General features: G+C 52.6%; 1 protein-coding gene across 2 annotated transcripts in view; it reads left to right on the forward strand.

The window, feature by feature from the left end:
- Window positions 1-20,402, forward strand: part of LMCD1 (LIM and cysteine-rich domains 1) — a 62,129-nt gene that overhangs the window by 39,707 nt on the left and 2,020 nt on the right. For both annotated transcript variants that reach the window (XM_014544689.1, XM_005872363.2), the window contains exons 4-5: window positions 6,638-6,967; window positions 20,247-20,402. In XM_014544689.1, the coding sequence (XP_014400175.1) occupies window positions 6,638-6,967; window positions 20,247-20,402 (486 nt within the window). The remainder of the gene's footprint in view (window positions 1-6,637; window positions 6,968-20,246) is intronic.

Consider the following 20,402-nt stretch of genomic DNA (forward strand, 5'->3'; position numbering starts at 1 on the left):
CAGCTCCTGCTGCGCCCCTGTCACTCAGTACCCTGCTATACCCCTGTCACTCAGTACCTTGCTGCACCCCTGTCACTCAGTACCCTGCTATACCCCTGTCACTCAGTACCCTGCTATACCCCTGTCACTCAGTACCATGTTATACCCCTGTCACTCAGTACCCTGTTATACCCATCACTCAGTACCCTGCTATACCCCTGTCACTCAGTACCATGTTATACCCCTGTCACTCAGTACCCTGTTATACCCATCACTCAGTACCCTGCTATACCCCTGTCACTCAGTACCATGTTATACCCCTGTCACTCAGTACCCTGTTATACCCATCACTCAGTACCCTGCTATACCCCTGTCACTCAGTACCATGTTATACCCCTGTAACCCTGCTATACTCCTGTCACTCAGTACCTTGCTGCACCCCTGTCACTCAGTACCCTGCTATCCCCCTGTCACTCAGTACCTTGCTATACCCCTGTCCCTCTGTCACTCAGTACCCTGTTATACCCTTGTCACTCAGTACCCTGCTGCACCCCTGTCCCCCTGTCACTCAGTACCTTGTTATACCCCTGTCACTCAGTCCCTTGCTGCACCCCTGCCACACAATACCCTGTTATCCCCCTGCCACTCAGTACCCTGCTATCCCCCTGTCACTCAGTACCTTGCTATACCCCTGTCCCTCTGTCACTCAGTACCCTGTTATACCCTTGTCACTCAGTACCCTGCTGCACCCCTGTCCCCCTGTCACTCAGTACCTTGTTATACCCCTGTCACTCAGTCCCTTGCTGCACCCCTGCCACACAATACCCTGTTATCCCCCTGCCACTCAGTACCCTGCTATCCCCCTGTCACTCAGTACCTTGCTATACCCCTGTCCCTCTGTCACTCAGTACCCTGTTATACCCTTGTCACTCAGTACCCTGCTGCACCCCTGTCCCCCTGTCACTCAGTACCTTGTTATACCCCTGTCACTCAGTCCCTTGCTGCACCCCTGCCACACAATACCCTGTTATCCCCCTGCCACTCAGTACCCTGCTATCCCCCTGTCACTCAGTACCTTGCTATACCCCTGTCCCTCTGTCACTCAGTACCCTGTTATACCCTTGTCACTCAGTACCCTGCTGCACCCCTGTCCCCCTGTCACTCAGTACCTTGTTATACCCCTGTCACTCAGTCCCTTGCTGCACCCCTGCCACACAATACCCTGTTATCCCCCTGCCACTCAGTACCCTGCTATCCCCCTGTCACTCAGTACCTTGCTATACCCCTGTCCCTCTGTCACTCAGTACCCTGTTATACCCTTGTCACTCAGTACCCTGCTGCACCCCTGTCCCCCTGTCACTCAGTACCTTGTTATACCCCTGTCACTCAGTCCCTTGCTGCACCCCTGCCACACAATACCCTGTTATCCCCCTGCCACTCAGTACCCTGCTATCCCCCTGTCACTCAGTACCTTGCTATACCCCTGTCCCTCTGTCACTCAGTACCCTGTTATACCCTTGTCACTCAGTACCCTGCTGCACCCCTGTCCCCCTGTCACTCAGTACCTTGTTATACCCCTGTCACTCAGTCCCTTGCTGCACCCCTGCCACACAATACCCTGTTATCCCCCTGCCACTCAGTACCCTGCTATCCCCCTGTCACTCAGTACCTTGCTATACCCCTGTCCCTCTGTCACTCAGTACCCTGTTATACCCTTGTCACTCAGTACCCTGCTGCACCCCTGTCCCCCTGTCACTCAGTACCTTGTTATACCCCTGTCACTCAGTCCCTTGCTGCACCCCTGCCACACAATACCCTGTTATCCCCCTGCCACTCAGTACCCTGCTATCCCCCTGTCACTCAGTACCTTGCTATACCCCTGTCCCTCTGTCACTCAGTACCCTGTTATACCCTTGTCACTCAGTACCCTGCTGCACCCCTGTCCCCCTGTCACTCAGTACCTTGTTATACCCCTGTCACTCAGTCCCTTGCTGCACCCCTGCCACACAATACCCTGTTATCCCCCTGCCACTCAGTACCCTGCTATCCCCCTGTCACTCAGTACCTTGCTATACCCCTGTCCCTCTGTCACTCAGTACCCTGTTATACCCTTGTCACTCAGTACCCTGCTGCACCCCTGTCCCCCTGTCACTCAGTACCTTGTTATACCCCTGTCACTCAGTCCCTTGCTGCACCCCTGCCACACAATACCCTGTTATCCCCCTGCCACTCAGTACCCTGCTATCCCCCTGTCACTCAGTACCTTGCTATACCCCTGTCCCTCTGTCACTCAGTACCCTGTTATACCCTTGTCACTCAGTACCCTGCTGCACCCCTGTCCCCCTGTCACTCAGTACCTTGTTATACCCCTGTCACTCAGTCCCCTGCTGCACCCCTGCCACTCAGTACATCACAGCCCACTGGCTGTCCTCCTTCCGGCTCGGAAAACACTAAACTCTCAGCCTCCTCAGGGATTTTGCACTTGCTGTTCCCTTCCTTGGCGTGTCCTTTCCCTGTCCTTGCATGGCTGGGGCCTTCTGACAGGTCTCTAACTCTCCAAACTGCGGAGGATGCCACCCACTCTCCGGCTCTCCTCTCTCTCACTCTCCATTGTTTCTTTAGAAGCTTTTAGAAGCAAATATAATTGTCTCATGAGCGAAGCTGGGCCCACGAGGGCATCCTGTCCTGTGCACTGTCCTGTCGGCCCCTTGCACCGTGCAGGGCGCGTAGTGGACGTATTTGTGCTGCGTCGCCGCCCTGCGCAGTGACACTCCACATGGGTCTGTGGACGGTGCCGCTGCACAGAGCCCTCGCAGCTAGTCCACAGTGAGAAGTACAGACGCTGAGAATAAATGTGGGGAAAGTTTTGTAATGATTGACATCCAAGGGTGTGATCCCTGTGGTCAGACTCCCGTGAAAGTCTCACGTGCCAGGTGCGCCTTCTCATCGCGTGCAGGGGCCCACAGAGCCGCGTGCGGTCGGTGGGAAAGCCAGCCCAACACCTGCCCCTCACCACAGAGAGTCTGAGCAGCACAGCCCCAATCTACGCAGAAGAGGGGCTGTCCCCTTTAGGTGAAGTGGACAGAGGCACAGATTGCTTTTTAAAGCTGTATTTTTGAGAGGTCTACCTTAAAAGAACACTTCAGCATTTGTGAGCTCAGCCACGCTGTGGGGTAGGAATTATTTTACGTGTAAGAACACTCGGGTGGTTACCTGGCCTTCGCCAGCTTCAGGGGCTGGGCAGGGGCAGATCCTGGGCCACAGAGGGCGGCGCCAACGACAGCAGCGCCAGGAGGTGCCGGCCGGTTCCGAAGGCGGGTCTGCCTCCGGTGCGCAGGTCTGGGTAAGCCATCCAGTGGGCCTCTGAGATGTCAGTGGAAACTGACGTGAGCAGCTCTTAATAGGGCTGGCTGTGGGCGCCAGGAGCTGGCTGGTGAAACCCCCCAGGGCTGGGCCCCTAACTAATCAGAGGACGGCATCGTCGGGCCATGGTTAATGCTGGCGCATACACCACGCGGTAGACGGGCCCCTCTGTCGGCCCTGCATCTGGCCTGCCGAGCAAGTCACAGTCTTGAGATTGGATGACTCTCCCTTCCTACTCAACTTCCTGACTTTGTTTTTTAATTCCCAAATGGTGGGGACTGATTATATTTGAAAAATGGGACCAAATTTTGCTGTCATCCTTCCCAACCGGAATTAAAGCCAGAGGACTCCTTAAGCCAATGACCTGGTCACAGTAAACCTAATTGCTAATATTTATTGAGTACTTACTGTGTGCCAGGCACTATCCAGGCACGACCTCACCTAATTTTCCAACCTTCTTAGGGATGTACTGTTATTACCCCCAGCTACAGGAGGGGAAATGGAGGCTCAGAGGGGTAGCCACATGCCCCCTCCCCCCCAGCTGATTTAAATGGCAGAGACAGGTCTTGCAGTCAGGGCTCCCTGACTCCAAAGCTTGGGCTGTTCCCTGCCAGGCCACGCCAGGCGAACTGGGCAGGTGGAAGGGGAGGCAGAGAGACGGCGCCCAGCTGGGGCTTGGAGCTGGGACAGGAACACAGGGTCCCCGGGAAGGAAAGCTGCCTGTCCCCAGGGCCCCAGCCAGGAACCCATAAGCTCTGCAGGCCACAGACACCCACACCCAGGACAGAGCCATGAGAGGGCACTGTGGGTGCAGGGCTCGGCCACTGCTCCAGGCTTCCAGAGTTTATTTGTAAAGCTGAGCAGGAAGGGGTGCAGCCCTTTAAGGCCAGAGCCACAGACACATCCTGGGACCGGGGAATCCTGGCACCAGGCGATACAGACCCAGTCCACCCACCTGACATGATGACAAAGGGAGACCCCCCCAGTGATGGGGGGACATTTTTTTCTCGGCAAATCATCCGTCTGCTAGAGGCGGAACAGAGGGGGCTGAGACCAAGCTGCTGAGTTCAAAGCTGCCTCTACCACAGACCAACCGTGTGACCCTGGGGAGATGCTTAACCTCTCTGGCCTCAGTTTCCCAAGAGGCACTATGAGTACCTTCCTGCCAGGGGTGTTGTCAGAAGTAAACGGGTTCACGTACGTAAAGCACCTAAAAGAGCCTGGAACTTAGTAGCCGCCACGTCGTAGCCATTCCCATCATTCCTTAAACCACTCGGCTTAGGGAGTGGGCGGCCTTCATGGAGGAGGTGACTCTCCCAGGAGCGGAGTCAGCCGTGCCACTGAGGCTGCTTCACCCCCTGGGCAGAGCGAACCAAGCACTCGTTTCCCCTTCTCCAAACTCCTTCCTTCGGGCCTGGGAGCAGGGCAGGCCCCAGGCAAGAAATGGGAAGCGCTGGTGTGGGCGTTTGCCTCCCAGGGACTGTCCCTGCCCAGCCTGTTGGTCATGGGACTGCTGCTTCCCTCGTCCTCTGGATGGTCTCATCCACTCCCCCAACCCACTGTCCCCAGAGAGGCCCTGGCCTTCAGGGGTCCTGCTCAGACGCACCCAGGAGGACCTGTGAAAGGGCTCACTTCCAGGCCCCTCCAGATTCCTAAGTCCGAGCCTCTGGGTGGTCTCCCAGCGAGTCCTATGCAGCATAAAGCTGGAGACTGGGTTCCTCAGACCTGCCTGTCTGGAATGTGCTGGAAGCCACCGGCAATCTCATTCTGGTCAAAAGAAAAACCATGCATCACCCTGGTCTTCCCAAGACTGGTTCAAGGATAAGCCCTTCCTAGCTGGGTAGTCAGCTGTGTGGCTCCATAGAGATCTTGTTCTCTCAAGTTCTGGGTGAAGGATCATGGCCTCTTTGGCCAACAAGAACCCATCACCCCCTGGGCCCCTTTCATGGGCTGTAGACCCAGGTGAGCACTGCTGCTCATCTCTCTCTTAGCCGTGGTGGAGGTCAGGTGAGTCACCACAGGCTTCTCACACTCGCCAAGACCATAATGATCGTGCAGTCTACTCTGAACTTTGCAGATGAGAGAACTGAGGCCCAGAGGGGTCGGCACTCTCTCGGTCTTACACAGAGAGCAGCAGTAGGGCTGGAGCTGGAAACCCAAGTTTCCTGACACCCCAGGACTCTGTCCACCATGCAGGCCATCTCCCACATCCGGGAAAGCACCGTGAAAAGTGTTAGGGTCTGTGCAGGGATTAGCTGGGGGTGCTGTGCGGCCACAGTGCCAGAGGCACCTCAGCTGGTGTCCCCGGAATCCAGGGCAGAGCCATGGCCACCATTCAACTGGTGAGTCCCACAGGAACCCAGGTCTCCTCCTCCCCTTTTCTAAAAACACTGTTATCCAGAACTCATTTATGATGAAACTCAGCATACACCAGGCTCTGGACTAGTACCCCCACTCAGCTTCCTCACCCCTGCTCCCTAAAAGCAGACAATGACTGCTCATTATGAATTGCAGTGTGAATTTCCAAGTTGATTCACACAATCCCCAATGATGTGATGTGAGGCAGGCAGGCTCTAAGACAGTAAGTTTGGCAGCAGCCACCTGGGCAGTGGGAATCAAGCCACCTGGTGGTGTGTCAAGGTCATGTCCAAGGTCAGACACAGAAATGGAGAACAGTTGTCAAGGATAAGCACTTTGCCTTTCGCAGTTTCTCGTGCTGCGTGGCTCTGACCTTTACGTCCCCATCTCCCCCATCTCTAGGACCCACCCAACTAAAAGATTTCTGTTCATTTATTTTTTTTTTCTAAAAAGGCCACATTGGTGGTTATCTCTGAACATATTAATATTCAGATGGTTACCATTCATACCCATGTGGAAATGTTACTGACTTCAGACCTTATTGATTCTACTGTTGGAAGGTGTCTTTGCAGATTTTTAAATTAATAAACCATGAAAACCCTTGCATCCATAATGATTTAATTATATTTTTCCAAGAAAAGCAATTTTAAACTAGATTGACTTTTTAAAAATTAGGCATCGACATGATGTTAGTAAAAATACTCCATTTTGAAGGAAACAAAATCCATGTCCCAAAGCCAGCAAATCTAAAATGAACACCTGCTTACGTCACACCATTCTCATCAAGGAAGTGACCTGTGACCACCACTTGGGTGTCACCACTCCTCCCCTGGGAATCCTTGGGTTCGGCCAAACCCTGAAGAAGCTGGAGGAGGTTCCCCAGTTCTCGGGTCTCTGCTGGGGCTGGAGAGTCACTTTGGTTTCTCCCCCTGCCCAGGGCCTGCAGTACATGGAGCTCATCCCGAAGGAGAAGCAGCCAGTGACGGGCACCGAGGGGGCCTATTACCGCCGCCGCCAGCTCATGCACCAGCTCCCCATCTACGACCAGGACCCCTCTCGCTGCCGCGGACTTTTGGAGAACGAGCTGAAACTCATGGAAGAATTTGTCAAGCAGTATAAGAGCGAGGCCCTCGGTGTGGGAGAGGTGGCGCTCCCGGGGCAGGGCGGCTTGCCCAAGGAGGAGGGCAAGCAGCAGGAAAAGCCAGAGGGCACGGAGCCCACCGCCCCGACCACCAACGGCAGCATCGGCGACCCGACCAAAGAATATGTAAGTCTCTCCCAGGCTGCGGGCTGCTGCAGCCGCTGGGCAGGCCTCCTCCCTCATTCCTGTACTCATTCATGCAGTCAGGCCCCCAGCGGCGATTGGTGCTCATTCACTCTGCGCCTGGCACTGTCCCGTGGACAATAACACAAGGTCATGCCCTCCAGAGTCTCTCTGTCCAGTGGCAGTCACGGACAACCACACTGTGGCAGCTCAGGGAAAGGACATCTACGTTTGCTTTGATGAAGGTGGGTGTGGGTTAGGAGCCCAGGGCCACGCTGGCCTCAGAGCTAGAAGCTGCCCAGGCCCTAAAGAGGTGAGCAGGTGCCGTGAAAGGCGCCGTGAAAGGCCCAGAGAGCAGAGCGGAGGCAGAAGATGGAAGGAAGTCCCGTGTGATTAAAGGCAGGGTGAGCTGGGGGGAGGCAGACACCAGGCTGGCCAGGTCAGCAGGGGTCGCTTCCCGAAGAGTCAGGCCATCCATCCATCCGTCCGTCCGTCCATCCATCCACCCATCCATCCATCCACCCACCCATCCACCCATCCATCCATCCATCCATCCATCCATCCATCCATCCTTTCATCCCTAAGTGCTGATCAGCCTGTGCTGTTTGCCGAGCTCAGGAAATCAAACAAGCAGCATACTCTCCCCACATGGGAGAAAGCCCTGGCTTATGGCTTCACTCCAAGTGCCATGGGGGTTGTGGCAGGCTCCCCGGGAGGTATCGTGGGATCGGAGCCCTGCTTCTGAAAGCTCTGAGCCAGAGTGAGGGTGATGTACGGGGGGCAGGGCGGGGGAGGCGATCCTCTGGAGGCTGTTTGGGAACACACAGAGGAGCCAGGGTCTGGGTGGTGGAAGCCTCAGGGATGGGTTTGCCCCCCAGGAAGTGAAAGGACCAGCATGAGACTGCTGTTGCTGAGTTTCGTGGCTGCCAGCTCCCTTCCACCTTTTGCACCATCCCCCTCACCCAAACCCCTCATCAGTCAGGTGGCCTCAGACTTCCATTTGACATTTGGAGATAGAAGTACATGGTCCTCAAGCAAATCACCTGGCTTGCTGGGAACAGGCTACAGTCACTGTGTGAGCCAGACACCCAGGGCAATGCCAGCCCAAATGGCCCTGTCCTCGTTGCTGCATTGACGCAGACTCGTTATCTCAAACCGAGGCCTGCATCTCCCACCCCCGTGCTGTTGGCACGTCCATCTAGGATTACCATCTAATAAACTGTGTTTATCTGAGAATTAAGACAAAAGAACAAAACTTACTTTCTCTACCACACATCTGGGGGTGATGCTGAAAAGACCCATTTCTCAGGAGGACGACACGTCCCAGGGACTTTAAAATTAGATCCTGTTTTATAAACAAATCTCCTCCCCGACGCTGCCTTCTTTCCACCCTCAAATAGCTATTTGTCCTTACGATTAATCCTGTGTAATTCCAAGTTGGAAGGCGACTTCTTTAAGTCGTTGTGACATTTCCCAGTTGCCATTCCCGAGAGACAGATGTTGATCTAAGAACGTATTTTCTCTTTGCCTCAGCCCCACGTTTTGTTCAGGGTGGAAGTGGGGCAAAGGTGGCTTAGGATCCCAGGTCCCTGCCCACAGTCAACTTTCGGAAACACTTCTGACACTTAGGAAGCGTTTAAGCAAGACCAGACAGTAAATGGCAGATTCCACAGTGAGAAAATAAAGTAGGGACTCCAAAGGAAGCCACTTGTGACTGGCCTGGGAGTTGTCCTTCGTTCCCCCACCCCCAGTCTTTCCCCACTTACAGAGGAGTGGGGAGATTCAGAGAGGAGAGGTAATTTTTCCGAGGCCCCCCAGCTGCTAGGTAGAAAAACATGGATCTGAAAGTCTTTCTAGAGATATGAAACCCTGCTTGTCATCTGTTCCAGGAAGAAAGGAGGCTGCTGCTCTTCTTTAACTCCCTCTTTATCTCCTTGAAGCCAGTGAGCAAATCCTATCAAGGTAGCCAGATAGCCCGCCAGGCCATAGACCGTGTGTGCCCAGCAACGCCAGGTTTAGTGTGGACATGGCTGCACTCCCTGAGCGGTTCCGCCTTACCCCAGCGGGTGGCCGCATTAGGTAGACCTGGGGGCTGGCCATCCTGGGTGCTGTGCCCTTGTTTCTCATAACAGGGCAGTGTGGGCAGGTACCCAAGGCAAGAATCAGGTGCAAGGTCTGATTTCTGCTCCCCTGATGAGGGCAATGAACTTGACTCGAAGTGGTCAGGGCATTCAGTTTAACCTGGGGGTGAGGAGGAAATTGTAGGATTTGGTCTGATACCCCAAATCCAGAGTTTTATGGAGAAAATGGAGGTCAAAGGGGAAGCACATGAAACTATTATACTAGAACTGTATTGGTAACATATCGCCACTTATCATCCTAATAGTGGTCATTATTACTGCTGCTAATAGCGACGGTTTAGTGGACATTGCTGTGGGGCAGGGGAGGGAGTGCTGAGCTCTGCCGTGTCTGAAACTCCCACACCCAGGGGCCCGAGGAAAGACCATGGGGTTCAAACCAACTGACAGACCCCAGTCCATCCTTCCTACTTCCAAAGGCCAATTCCTCAGAAAGCTAATGCAAGGGTCAGGTGGCCATGTAAGTTTGGGAGGCCTCAGAGTGAATAAAAACGAAGGGCTTTTCTAGGCTAAAGCAGTGGTTCTCAAACTAGAATCGCTAGAAGGCTTGTTCACATTCCGAGGACTGGGTGCCACCAGCGCTCCCTGCTGAGGAGGTACAGGCGGGGCCTGAGCATCTGCCTGTGTCACGAGCCCTCGGGGTGATGCCGACACTGGCCTGGGGGTCACACTTGGAAAACCACTGCTAATGAGTGTTATAAATGACCTTACGTATCAGCTCAGCAGAAGTGGCATCAGCAGTGGGTCTGTGGTGAGGGTCCGGGAGATGATAACCAGGCATTTCCTGGATTTATGTGGCCTTCTGGCTTAGGGCGTCCAACTTGGAGAAGGCTACACATCAGTCTCACATTTTCTGAGTTGCCATGGGGAGTTCTGGAAACACAGGCACAGCATTTAACACTGTTTACACCAGACCCTGACCCCCGTGTCCTTGACCACACGACACTCAGCAATCAGGGGCCACCAACCAGCTCCCACTTCGCTCTGTGCTGCGCCCCAGCCGGTACTGGGGGCCAGTTCTCCTGGGAGCTCACCTGGCTCCAACCTGGTGCAGCTCAGCCTGTCACAGTCATGACCTTCCTCAGGGACCTTGGGCGGGGCTCAGGCTCTGGTGAGCAAGGTCAGCTGCCCGCCTCCTCCACCAGTGTCCTCAGAGGAAAGGCTCATCCAGACCAGAGGAGCCTCGCCGCCAAAGCCTTTCCCAGCTCGCCCGTGTGGGATTCCCACCCTCGGGCTGAGTTCCGAGTGAAGCCAGGTAACGGAGGGCCAGCCTCAAGGGCCGGCCAGGCTGTGGGGACAGTGCCATCTGAGCCCGACCCATCCTTTCGGCCAGAGCTGCCCAGTCATTCGGATCTGAGCAGAGTTCGCAAATCTGCACCCCCAGCTTTCAACCCCCAGGCCTTCGGGCGACCTAAAATCAGCCGTGGCACATCTGAGATGACCCAAGGGCTGTGGCCGCCCATGCGGACCGCAGAGCAGTGCTCTAAATGTGTTACTATGAGACTGAGGTTAGGAGAGGCAGACACCACAGGTGAGGCCTTGAGAAATCCCTCTTCATGGGGACACACCATGGCAGAAATATCCCAGACACGAACTCACCCCCTTGTCCCGTCCAAATCATGCCCTTTCAATCAGTGAGGCCAATTAAAAACCCCAAAATGTTTAGCCTCCCTCTCTTGCCCTCATTTGCCCACTACGTGCTTGTGGATGGGTGGGAACTCTTTACTGCACAGCAGGCCCATTCATCTCTTTGAATCCCCCTAACAACCAGCTAGAGATGTTATAGCCATTTCACAGATGTGGAGCCTGAGTCACAGAGAGCTTAACCGACTTACTGATGAGAGATGTGGCTGGGACTGCATCAGACCAGTGGATTGTGAGAACTCCTGGGTGGGACCCAGCAGTGTGGGTACACCAAGGCAAGGGGCATGTATTTCAGTTTCCGGGGGTAAACAGCAGTGTTTGGAGTAACTCACAGCCCAGCCCAGTGGATACTTTGGGGACCTCTTGCCTGGGTGCCAAGAACAAGGGAAGGACTTGCCTGCCCCACCCCAGTCCCATCCACCATGGGTCTTGGGGCTTCAAAGGGTTCTGTGGCCAGGGAGCTGCCAACTCCAGCAACCGGGACCCTGTCACTCCAGAATGGGGACGCTCCAGACTTCCTTTCCAGGCCCCCCACTGCTCCCCACCTCTCCCACCTGGAAGGAGGCTATGGGTTTCTGTGCACCCTGCTGACAGTGACCTTCCTGCTCTGATTGTTACCATCTCCACCAAACCGTTTCCCTGCATTTAGGGAGCTTACTGGATATTCTCTCAGAAATGGGATCTACAGATTTCCTGGGCATGGTCCTTTTGCCCAGGCATTTCCGCCCTTCCCTACACCCCACACTTGTAACTGAAGAAGGGGGAAAGGAAGCCAGAACATAACATTTACTGCAACCTCCACCCTTCGGTGTTTCTTATTCTGCCCCCAGCCCTTGCCCACATCCCCCTTTATCAGGCCAAGCCATGCCAAAAAGAGTGACTCAGAGGAGGGGAGTAGGTTGGGAGAAGGGAAGACCTTCCTGGAAGTTGTAAGGATTTGTTAGTTTGGTCCAAAGTGCAGCCTGGCCCCCACCCTCCTCTTCCCACAAGAATGCAGAGGAAGGACTGGCGAGGGCCCCACCCTCCACGGAGGTCTGCCTCTCAGATGGAGACTCAGCAGCTGGCAGCTCAGCCCGGACTCCAGCCCCAACAAGGGACATATTTGTGGGCGAGGGACTTCCAAACTCTGTCCGAGCAGATGTTTGGCTCGTGGGCTTGGCACGCTGGCTTGCCTGCCAGCCCCTCTCTGGGAATATGAAACCACTGCCCGCCCCCCACCTTGTGCCCATCTGAGCTGGAGGACAGGAGGGTCCCAGGCCCAGAGAAGCAGCCCCGAAAAATCACCATGGTTACCAGGCTCCTCAACATCTGCCTCCCTCCTCCCTGTGGTGGAAATATTTTAATAACAGTAAAGGAGTTATTTTTTCACAGAAAATTCCCTTGATCCCACTTTTTATACTTGTAAATACTTTTCCATGTTGCCACAGAGGCCTCACAAGCATTTCTCTTCTGAAGTGGACCGCATAAGATTCCATTGACTGAAAGAGGGATTGGCAAACTTTTTCTGTTAAAGGAAGAGAGTGAATATTTTAGACTCTGCAGCCACATGGTCTCAGGCACAGCTACTCGCCTGTCTTTGTAGCACTAATGCAGCCACAGACAGTGTCAAAACCGATGAGGATGGTTGTGTTCCAATTAAACTTTATTTGCAGACACAGGCAGTGGGCTAGATTTGGCCCATGGAGGTAGTTTGCTGACCCCAGAACTAGAAGAAGCATAAGAAAATAATTTTTTTATGAATTATTTTGGCTTTATCTGATTTTATTTAGCGATTATAGGTTAATGGAAGATGGGGATGATGATGATGATGATGAAAATGATGATGATGATGATGATGATGATGATGATAATGTCATCAATCACCTAGGTTGTGCCAGGCCCTGAGCCAGGACGTCACATGGTTATTTTATTTAATCCTAAGAATTATCCTACAAGGTATATGATCCCCTCCTTTTTGAAGACTAAGATATTAAGAGAAGTTCTTAGCCAAGTTAAACAGTGTTTTCAAACTCCAGGTCACAACCTATCAGTGGATAGTAAATTATAACCAGAATTTTTTAAAAAATTATTTTGAAAAAAATAAAACACAGAAGTGCTTTGGGGGTGGTAACTATTTTTCTGGGAACCTTTCGTCTCAGGGTGTGATGTGCACATGTGTGTACTACCTTGGGCCATACCATGCATTTCCTGCTCTGGATCACAGACCAAAAGAAACACGAGAAAACATAGTTAGGAAACTGTCTAATGACCTCGCTGGGGAGTGGTTAAATCAGACGCGAACTCGGGCCTGCCTCATCCCACGCCCAACACAAACTCCAAAGACCAGGCACTCCGGCTGCCGGAGCCCCGCGCCGAGCTCTGCACCAGCAGCTGCCCAGCGATGACTTCGTGGAAGGCTTCTCCCTGCTGGGCAGCCCCTTTGGCAGAAGGTCCGTCGTTGCCCACACACTAATAAGCAAAGCTGGATTCGAGAACGCCCAGGCCGATGGGCTCCTTACAAGAGAAGTGTTATGAGCCTTCCTGGTTCCCTCTTCCCCTCCACCAGACACCAGCCAGGGAGACTCAGTTAGAAGTGCCTCCATCAACACACAGGAGGGCTTCTGGGATAGAAACTGCTTTCCTGGGGACCTTTTGTCTCCAGGGTGTGTGTGCACATGTGGAATGTGCCCCATATTCAACCATCGGCCCCAAGGACGTGGGAGGCCAAGGGGTGACCAACCACAGTGACCTCACATGTAAAGCATTTCCCACGAGCAGGGCCTGCCACCTGCTTCAGAGGAGGAAAGCGAGGCTCCGTGAGGTGGGTGACTTGTCTGAGGCTGAGCAGTGACGAAGCTGTGGTAGAGGCCTCAGTCCAGAGGCCATGGTCCTAAGCATGGCACCCAGCCGGCCTGTCCTGCCCAGGCAAGAGCCTCAAGAGGGTGATAGTTATGGGGAACAGAATGCAACAGGGTAAGGAAGCCAGAAATGACCAGGATCCAGGAAAGAGAAGGGAGGAGAGGAGAGGAGAGGAGAGGAGAGGAGAGAAAAATAAACACTGACTGGGATACGTAAGGCTGCAAAGCAAAGATGGTGAACAATCACCATAAGAGGAAATGAGGAGATGCTGTTTATAAGTGAATTGGGGAGCATTTGTATTGGAAAGGACCCAGGGCCGAGTGCAAGGCCTTGTGCTAATATTTACTGTATTGTACTGGTGCGACTTTCACAAGGCACTCCGGGTTCAGGCTGGGTAGGCCTTTGGATAAGAGCCGTCCAGAGGAGACAGCAGGATGGGACAGGACTCTGGCAACCCTGACGAAGAGATTACCGCCGGTTTAGAGGGTTCTCCGTATCTGCTGATCCCTCTCTGAAGGCCAGTGAGGCTCGGTCCTTAGAGACAGTTCTTTGGCCGTAACTCTTGGCCACCGGCCTTAATCTGCTGTTGCCTAAAACTCTGTGTCTTGACTACGTCCATGACAGAAGTCTTCAAAATCCCTTGTGCCCACACCTGATGGTCCCGTTACCTAAGGCTACCCATCAAACCTCCCCAGGATGCAGAGCAGGGGTGGGGAACCTCTGCCGAGGGCCGTTGGATATTTATAGCATCATCCGAGGGCCATACAAAATGATCAACTTGAAAATTAGCCGCTATATTTGGTCAAACATTTAATGAACTCATCCCTAAGGCCTTGGCAGGGCCAGACCAAATGACGTTCCCCACCCTGGTGTAGAGGCTTAAAACAATAACCTCTGTTGGCAATGAAGGCAGGGCTCGGTGGAGAGAGCTTATCGCTGTCCTGTCCCCGCAGCATCAGCCAGAGCAGCTCAGAGGCTGGGGCTGGACTCCTCTGACTCACACGTCTGGCCTTGGTGCTGGGAAGACGCGAGCAGCTGGGGCTGGGCCAGCCGTCGCTGCTGTGTGTCTTCTCCATTGGGTTGCCCCAGCCTGGAGGCCTCAGGACCTCTCCTGCCTGCCCTGGGCCAGGGTGCGTGCAGTGACAGAGGGAGCCCATGGAGGCTGTGTGGCCTTTTCTGACCTTCCTCGGGCATCTAAGAGATCCCTTCCATTGGACAGAAGCCAGCCATTAAGGCGGGACCACATTCACAGGAAGGGGCTCAGACACCCCACTGGTTGGAGGAGGGCCCGAGAATTTGCAACATCATTTTCACACACCCACACCGAGGGACCCCAACCCTGCAGGGGTCTTAGTGGCTGAGGTGAATCTAAAATGTGCCTGAGCTTTCTCACAGCAGGTGTTTTTACAGGTTACAAAGGCCCAAAGTACAGGACTTTCAAACTTTCAGTTACACCCTCTTCATTAAGAGGCTGGTCACCGGAGCGGGGACAGGGCAGACCTTCATGGCACAGGGAAAACGTCATGTTTGTTCCACCTGTGACAGGTTTGTGCCACACGTCCTCCCCCCCGGGGAACAGTCTGCAAACCGAGTGTATGGCAAACACTGGAAAGGGTCCCATGAGCAAGCTCTGATTTTTATTTTATTTTTTTTAGAGAGAGAGAGGGGAATGGAGAGAGAGAGGGGGGGGAATGGAGAGAGAGAGAGAGAGAGAGAGAGAGAGAGAGAGAAACATCAATGTGAGACTGGAACATCGATTGGTTACCTCCTGCACCTCCCCCCTACTGAGGATCAAGCCTGAAACCCGGGCATGTGCCCTGACCGGGAATCAAACTGGCAACCTTTTGGTGCATAGGATGGTGCCCAACCCACTCAGCCACCGTGGCCAGGACACAAACTCTGATTTTAGATAGCAGCGAGTACGAGTAAGAACCAACTGATATGCTAATGATAAGTGCTCCTCTCTAAGCTTTCCAACATAGTCCCAGAGGACTCCTACTTGACCACACTACCTCCTTCACAGGCAAAGTAGCCTAGGAGTGGCCACATTGGGCTTTCTTAAAAATAGCCTAGAATTGAAGCATGCCAGGAATTCTAATTGGATTTCGCTGAACCCGAATCAAATTGGTGATACCGTTTTTGCTGGGTTTATTTATAAGATCGTTCTGAAACACTCTATGACAGTGGTTCTCCCGACCCCATCAGCATCCCCTGGGAACGGGCAAATTCCTATGCCCCATCCCAGACCGACCGAGTCAGACCCTCTGGGAGGGGGCCCTGCGGTCTGTGTGGACAAGTCCTCTGGGGGAGGCTGGGCAGACTCCAGCTTGAGAGTCACTATCTTAGAGACGGTCGGGTTGGAGCGAGATCAGAGCAGGCCCACCAAGCCAGGCACTGGTTGTAGCTGAGTCTGGGGTTGTCCCAGACAGTGAAACGCACACAACTCGGAAGGAATCCTGGGCCTCCTCACCCAGCGCAGACCCCGTCTTCAGCCTGTCTCTGTCACCGTGGGAAAGTGTTAACTCCTCTGAGCCTCGGCTTCCTCATCTGTGAGGGGGGCTAGGGCAGGGATTCACAGGAGGTTTTAGCTAATGATTGTTGAACTCCCACCAAGCCCACTAACTGTGTTATCTCATTTCATCAGGCAACAACCCTATGGCGTTGTTAGTATTATTAGTAGTATCCTCATTTGACAGGTGGGGAAACTAAGGCACAGAGAGGCTGGGTAACTTGCCCAAGGTCACACCTCTCAGCCACCTCCCGCACTTTAAAGATTGTAAACCACGGCACCAAAGATGATCGAAGTAGAAGTTTGTCCAGAGACAGCTGGGGCCGGGATTGTAGGACCCCAGCAGGCGAGGCATTCTGACCCTTGGAGGCCAGCCTGCCCCTGGTGGCTGGGGGACCAGCAAGGTGACAGTCAGGACAGTCGGCACCAACATTCTTTGCGACGACAGGGAAAGAGGCACAGAAAACAGCTCGGAAACAAGAAGGAGTAAATTGGTTCCCGACACGTGCTGACAGGGCTCATTACCCAGACGTCTTACTTCCATAAAATGGCAGCGGCACTGTTTATTGAGAAGGGCTGGCTACTGTCAGCAACGCGGCCAGGAGCCAGGGGTGCCGGGAAGCAGCAAGGGAAGAGGCCACCTCACAGAGGCCCTTGACAAAGGCCTTTCAGACAGCGGAGGAGCTGGGACCCAGCTCGAGAGCACGAATCCCTCCTCCTCCACGCTGCCGCCAGAATTCTCTCTCTACAGTGCAAACCAGCACGGCATTCCTCGCCTCAAGAACCAGCAATGGCTCCCCATCACCTCCAGAGTGAATCCCGACCCATGACCTGGGTTCCAAGCCACCCATGATCACCCCCAAACTGCTCTTCCGACTGCGTATCACCCATTTCCTTCTCTGGGCCACGGGTGCCTGCTGATGCCCTGAGGCCAGCCAGGCTCATCTGTGTCCCTCTCCCTCCCCACTGATGCATCGTGGTGATACCCAACCCGGTGTCTTGGGCCGACAGTAAGTCCCTCTGTGGGAGCAAAGGACTGGAAACTTCGTTCCGTGAAATTTAGAGAGCCAGACAGACAGACAACTCACTTGGTACTCAGCAGCCCTTGCCAAATAGTTGACACTTCCCAGCTATGCTGAAGAGATGTTGAGAATAAACAAATGCTGACTCATCACTCACTTTTGGTTCAGACGTCTGATGGGTTCCTGGCGAGCTGGGAGCTGGGACTGGGTCGCGTGCAGCGGCACGGGGCTCCCACACCACTCATTCTTGTGGGCAGATCTGAAACCACAAACCCAGCCCGTTCTCAGCACCATCGGCAGGCGTCGGATCAGTTAACATTCCTTCTCTGGATGTTCATCCAACAGCCACTGTGCTCAGGGACGGCACGTGGACACTGTCATTTGGTTCTCTTTCCCCACCTTCCACCGTGTTAATTTTTATTTCCTCTTCAGGCACAGGAGGATAGTAGGTATGTGATTCAAGTGTTTAAATTAAGAATACTAAGTGAGTAGGCTCTTCACACATGCCTACTCCTCTCTATGTGGCAAAACAATAACTACTTCCATGGGAACTAACATGTAACTGCTGCTTAGTAACACAGGGTTCTCCTCCGAAGCCAGGTCAGCACGTGTTTTGTGGAGAAGGCCAAGTTGCAAATATTTCAGGGGTTGTGGGCTAAGATCCAAATCGACGAAGTCATGTGGGTACTTTATGTAACAAGAGAGAAAACAAATTTCCACCACATTTTAAATATGTGTCATTCAAAATACAGTTGATCCTTCAACAACACAGGTTTCAACTGTTTGGGTCCCTTGCAGTTCAAACCCATGTTACTCCAGGGTCGACTGTATTTTCAATCCACGGTTGGGAATCCAAACGTGCAGAGGGCCATTTTAAGTTCTGTGCCACTTTTCCACTGTATGGAGTGTTGGTGCCCTCAACCCCCATGTTTGAGGGTCAACTGTATAACATTATCATTAAGCACACGTTTTTGTAATACAGGCTGTACTAGTCAGTGCAGGGTGTCATTACGGGGAACTGGGAATAGCACAGAGCAGGGGGCTTAAACAACAGGCATGCATTTCCTCACCGTCTGGCAGCTGGAAGTCCAAGGTTCAGGTGCCGGCAGGGCTGGTTTCTGGTGAGGCCTCTTCCCGGATTTCGGATGGCTGCCTCCTCCGTGTCCTCTCGTGGCCTTTCCTCTGTGATATGCAGGAAGAGAGAGAGAAGTTGCTTATCTCTGGTCTCTCCTCTTACAAGGACGCCAGTCCTGACTAGGGTCCCCCCTTTATGATCTAATTCAACCTTAGGTACCTCCTTAAAGGTCCTGTCTCCAAATACAGTCACCTTGGGGTTAGGGCTTCAACATGTGAATTCAACATAGAAATGTGGTGGAGATACAATTTAGTGCATAACACAGATCTGCTCGTGAGAAAAATTGAATTATTTTTTTTTTTGAGAAAACATTTCACTGAATTGGAGTTCAAACATAAAACCCATTCTTCTCTGGTGGGTCCTACAAGAACAGGCCATGGTCAGGTTTGGCCACAGCCACAGTTGTTGGCCACAGCAATGCCTGATCAACCTGTAGCGGAACAAACCTTAGCTTGAGACAAGTGTTCCAATCCCAGCTCTGTCTCCTGTCAGCTGTACGTTACTGAGCAGTCGCTCAATCTCTCTGAACCTCCGTTTTGCCATATCTTGGGGGGGAAATAATGAATTCCCTAAAAGGAAGAGAGCTCCAGCAGGGGAAACAATTCCCTGGGGTTTCTGTAAGAGGTATTAGTGATAATGCGAGATCCTGAGCACCGTGCTGGACCCAGACCTGCCCTAAGGAAATGCTAGCCGCCGCCACCACCGTTGTCATCATCATCATCAGAGTTCTGTGGAGCAGGAGATAACTCCAAAATGACTCACAGGATTTTATGGATTGAGTGTGTACTCTGGGTAGGATGTGATGAGGCTGGCAATTTACCTCTGTGGTTTTCCTCCCAATTTAATGATAACATCAGACAAATCCCTACTGCGCAGTGCTCCTCCAAACTGTCAGTCATCACAAACAAGGAAAGTATGAGGAACTGTCACAGCCAAGAGGGGTCGAAGGAGACAGGACAACTACATACAATGTGGTGTCCCAGAGGGGGTCCTGGGACAGGAAAAGGACATTAGGTAAAAGCTAAGAATACCACAGACCAGGTAGCTTAGACAATAGAGATTTAAAGTTTGGACTTCAGTTAATAATCACATCTATATTATTCATTAATCATGGCAAATATACCAAATGAATGTAAGCTATTAATATGTGTCACCATTTTTCTTTAAATCTAAAACCGCCCTAAAATTTAAAGTGTATTGCAAAATAATCATACATGGGCAAAAATCCCTTCCAAGTACGAGGTGGGCCAGTGGGTCTTCATGTAACAGGATGAAAGACTGACTGATATGCTTTCAAATCCCATAGTAACTGACTTTTGGGAAACTACCACTTGAATTTTAATGTAGAATCAAAGAAAACTATACACAGTTTGCTGGGAAGGCGATTAAAATACCCCTCCCTTTTCCAGCTCCATATCAGTGTGCGGCCAGATTTTCTTCATGGAGTTTAAAGAAAACAGCATCATGCAAAACATGAAAAGGGGAGGCGATGGTCAGAACCCAGAGGCGCTTGTTGAGCGAGTCATTAAAGGGATTTGCAAAACTGTAAAGCAAGGCCACTCTTCTCACTACACTTTCTGTTTTGAAAAAATAGAATTATTTTTAATTACAAATGTTTATGTTAACATTCTGGCTTATTGTCTAATGGATTAATATATAATTATTTAATGTTTTCTCAGTTTTAATTTCTCTTATGGTAAATATCAATAGCTATCACTCTATGAACAACAGTTTTATACTCTTTTTAAGAGTATAAAGCGTCCTGAGAACAAAAAGGTTGAGAGTCACTGTGCTAAAAAAGTATTCTATTTGGTCCTCACACCAGCCTCCTAAGTGGGCAATATGAACCCACTTTGCAGATGAGAAAACTGAGGAACGACAGTAACTTGCCTGAGGTCACCCAAGAAGGAAAGAGACTGGAGTTGAAGCTGGACCCTGTGTCCCTTTGCTCTCCTGACTGCCTTGTATCTTCGGGGTCCCCCCCCCACCCCTCCAGGTCTGTGAGCTCTGCAAGGGAGTGGCACCCGCCGACAGCCCCGTGGTCTACTCGGACAGGGCCGGCTACGGCAAGCAGTGGCATCCCGCCTGCTTCGTGTGCACCAAGTGCTCCGAGCCGCTGGTGGACCTCATCTACTTCTGGAAGGACGGAGCG

The sequence above is a fragment of the Myotis brandtii genome, unplaced genomic scaffold, assembly GCF_000412655.1.
Source record: "Myotis brandtii unplaced genomic scaffold, ASM41265v1 scaffold378, whole genome shotgun sequence".
NCBI lineage: Eukaryota > Metazoa > Chordata > Mammalia > Chiroptera > Vespertilionidae > Myotis > Myotis brandtii.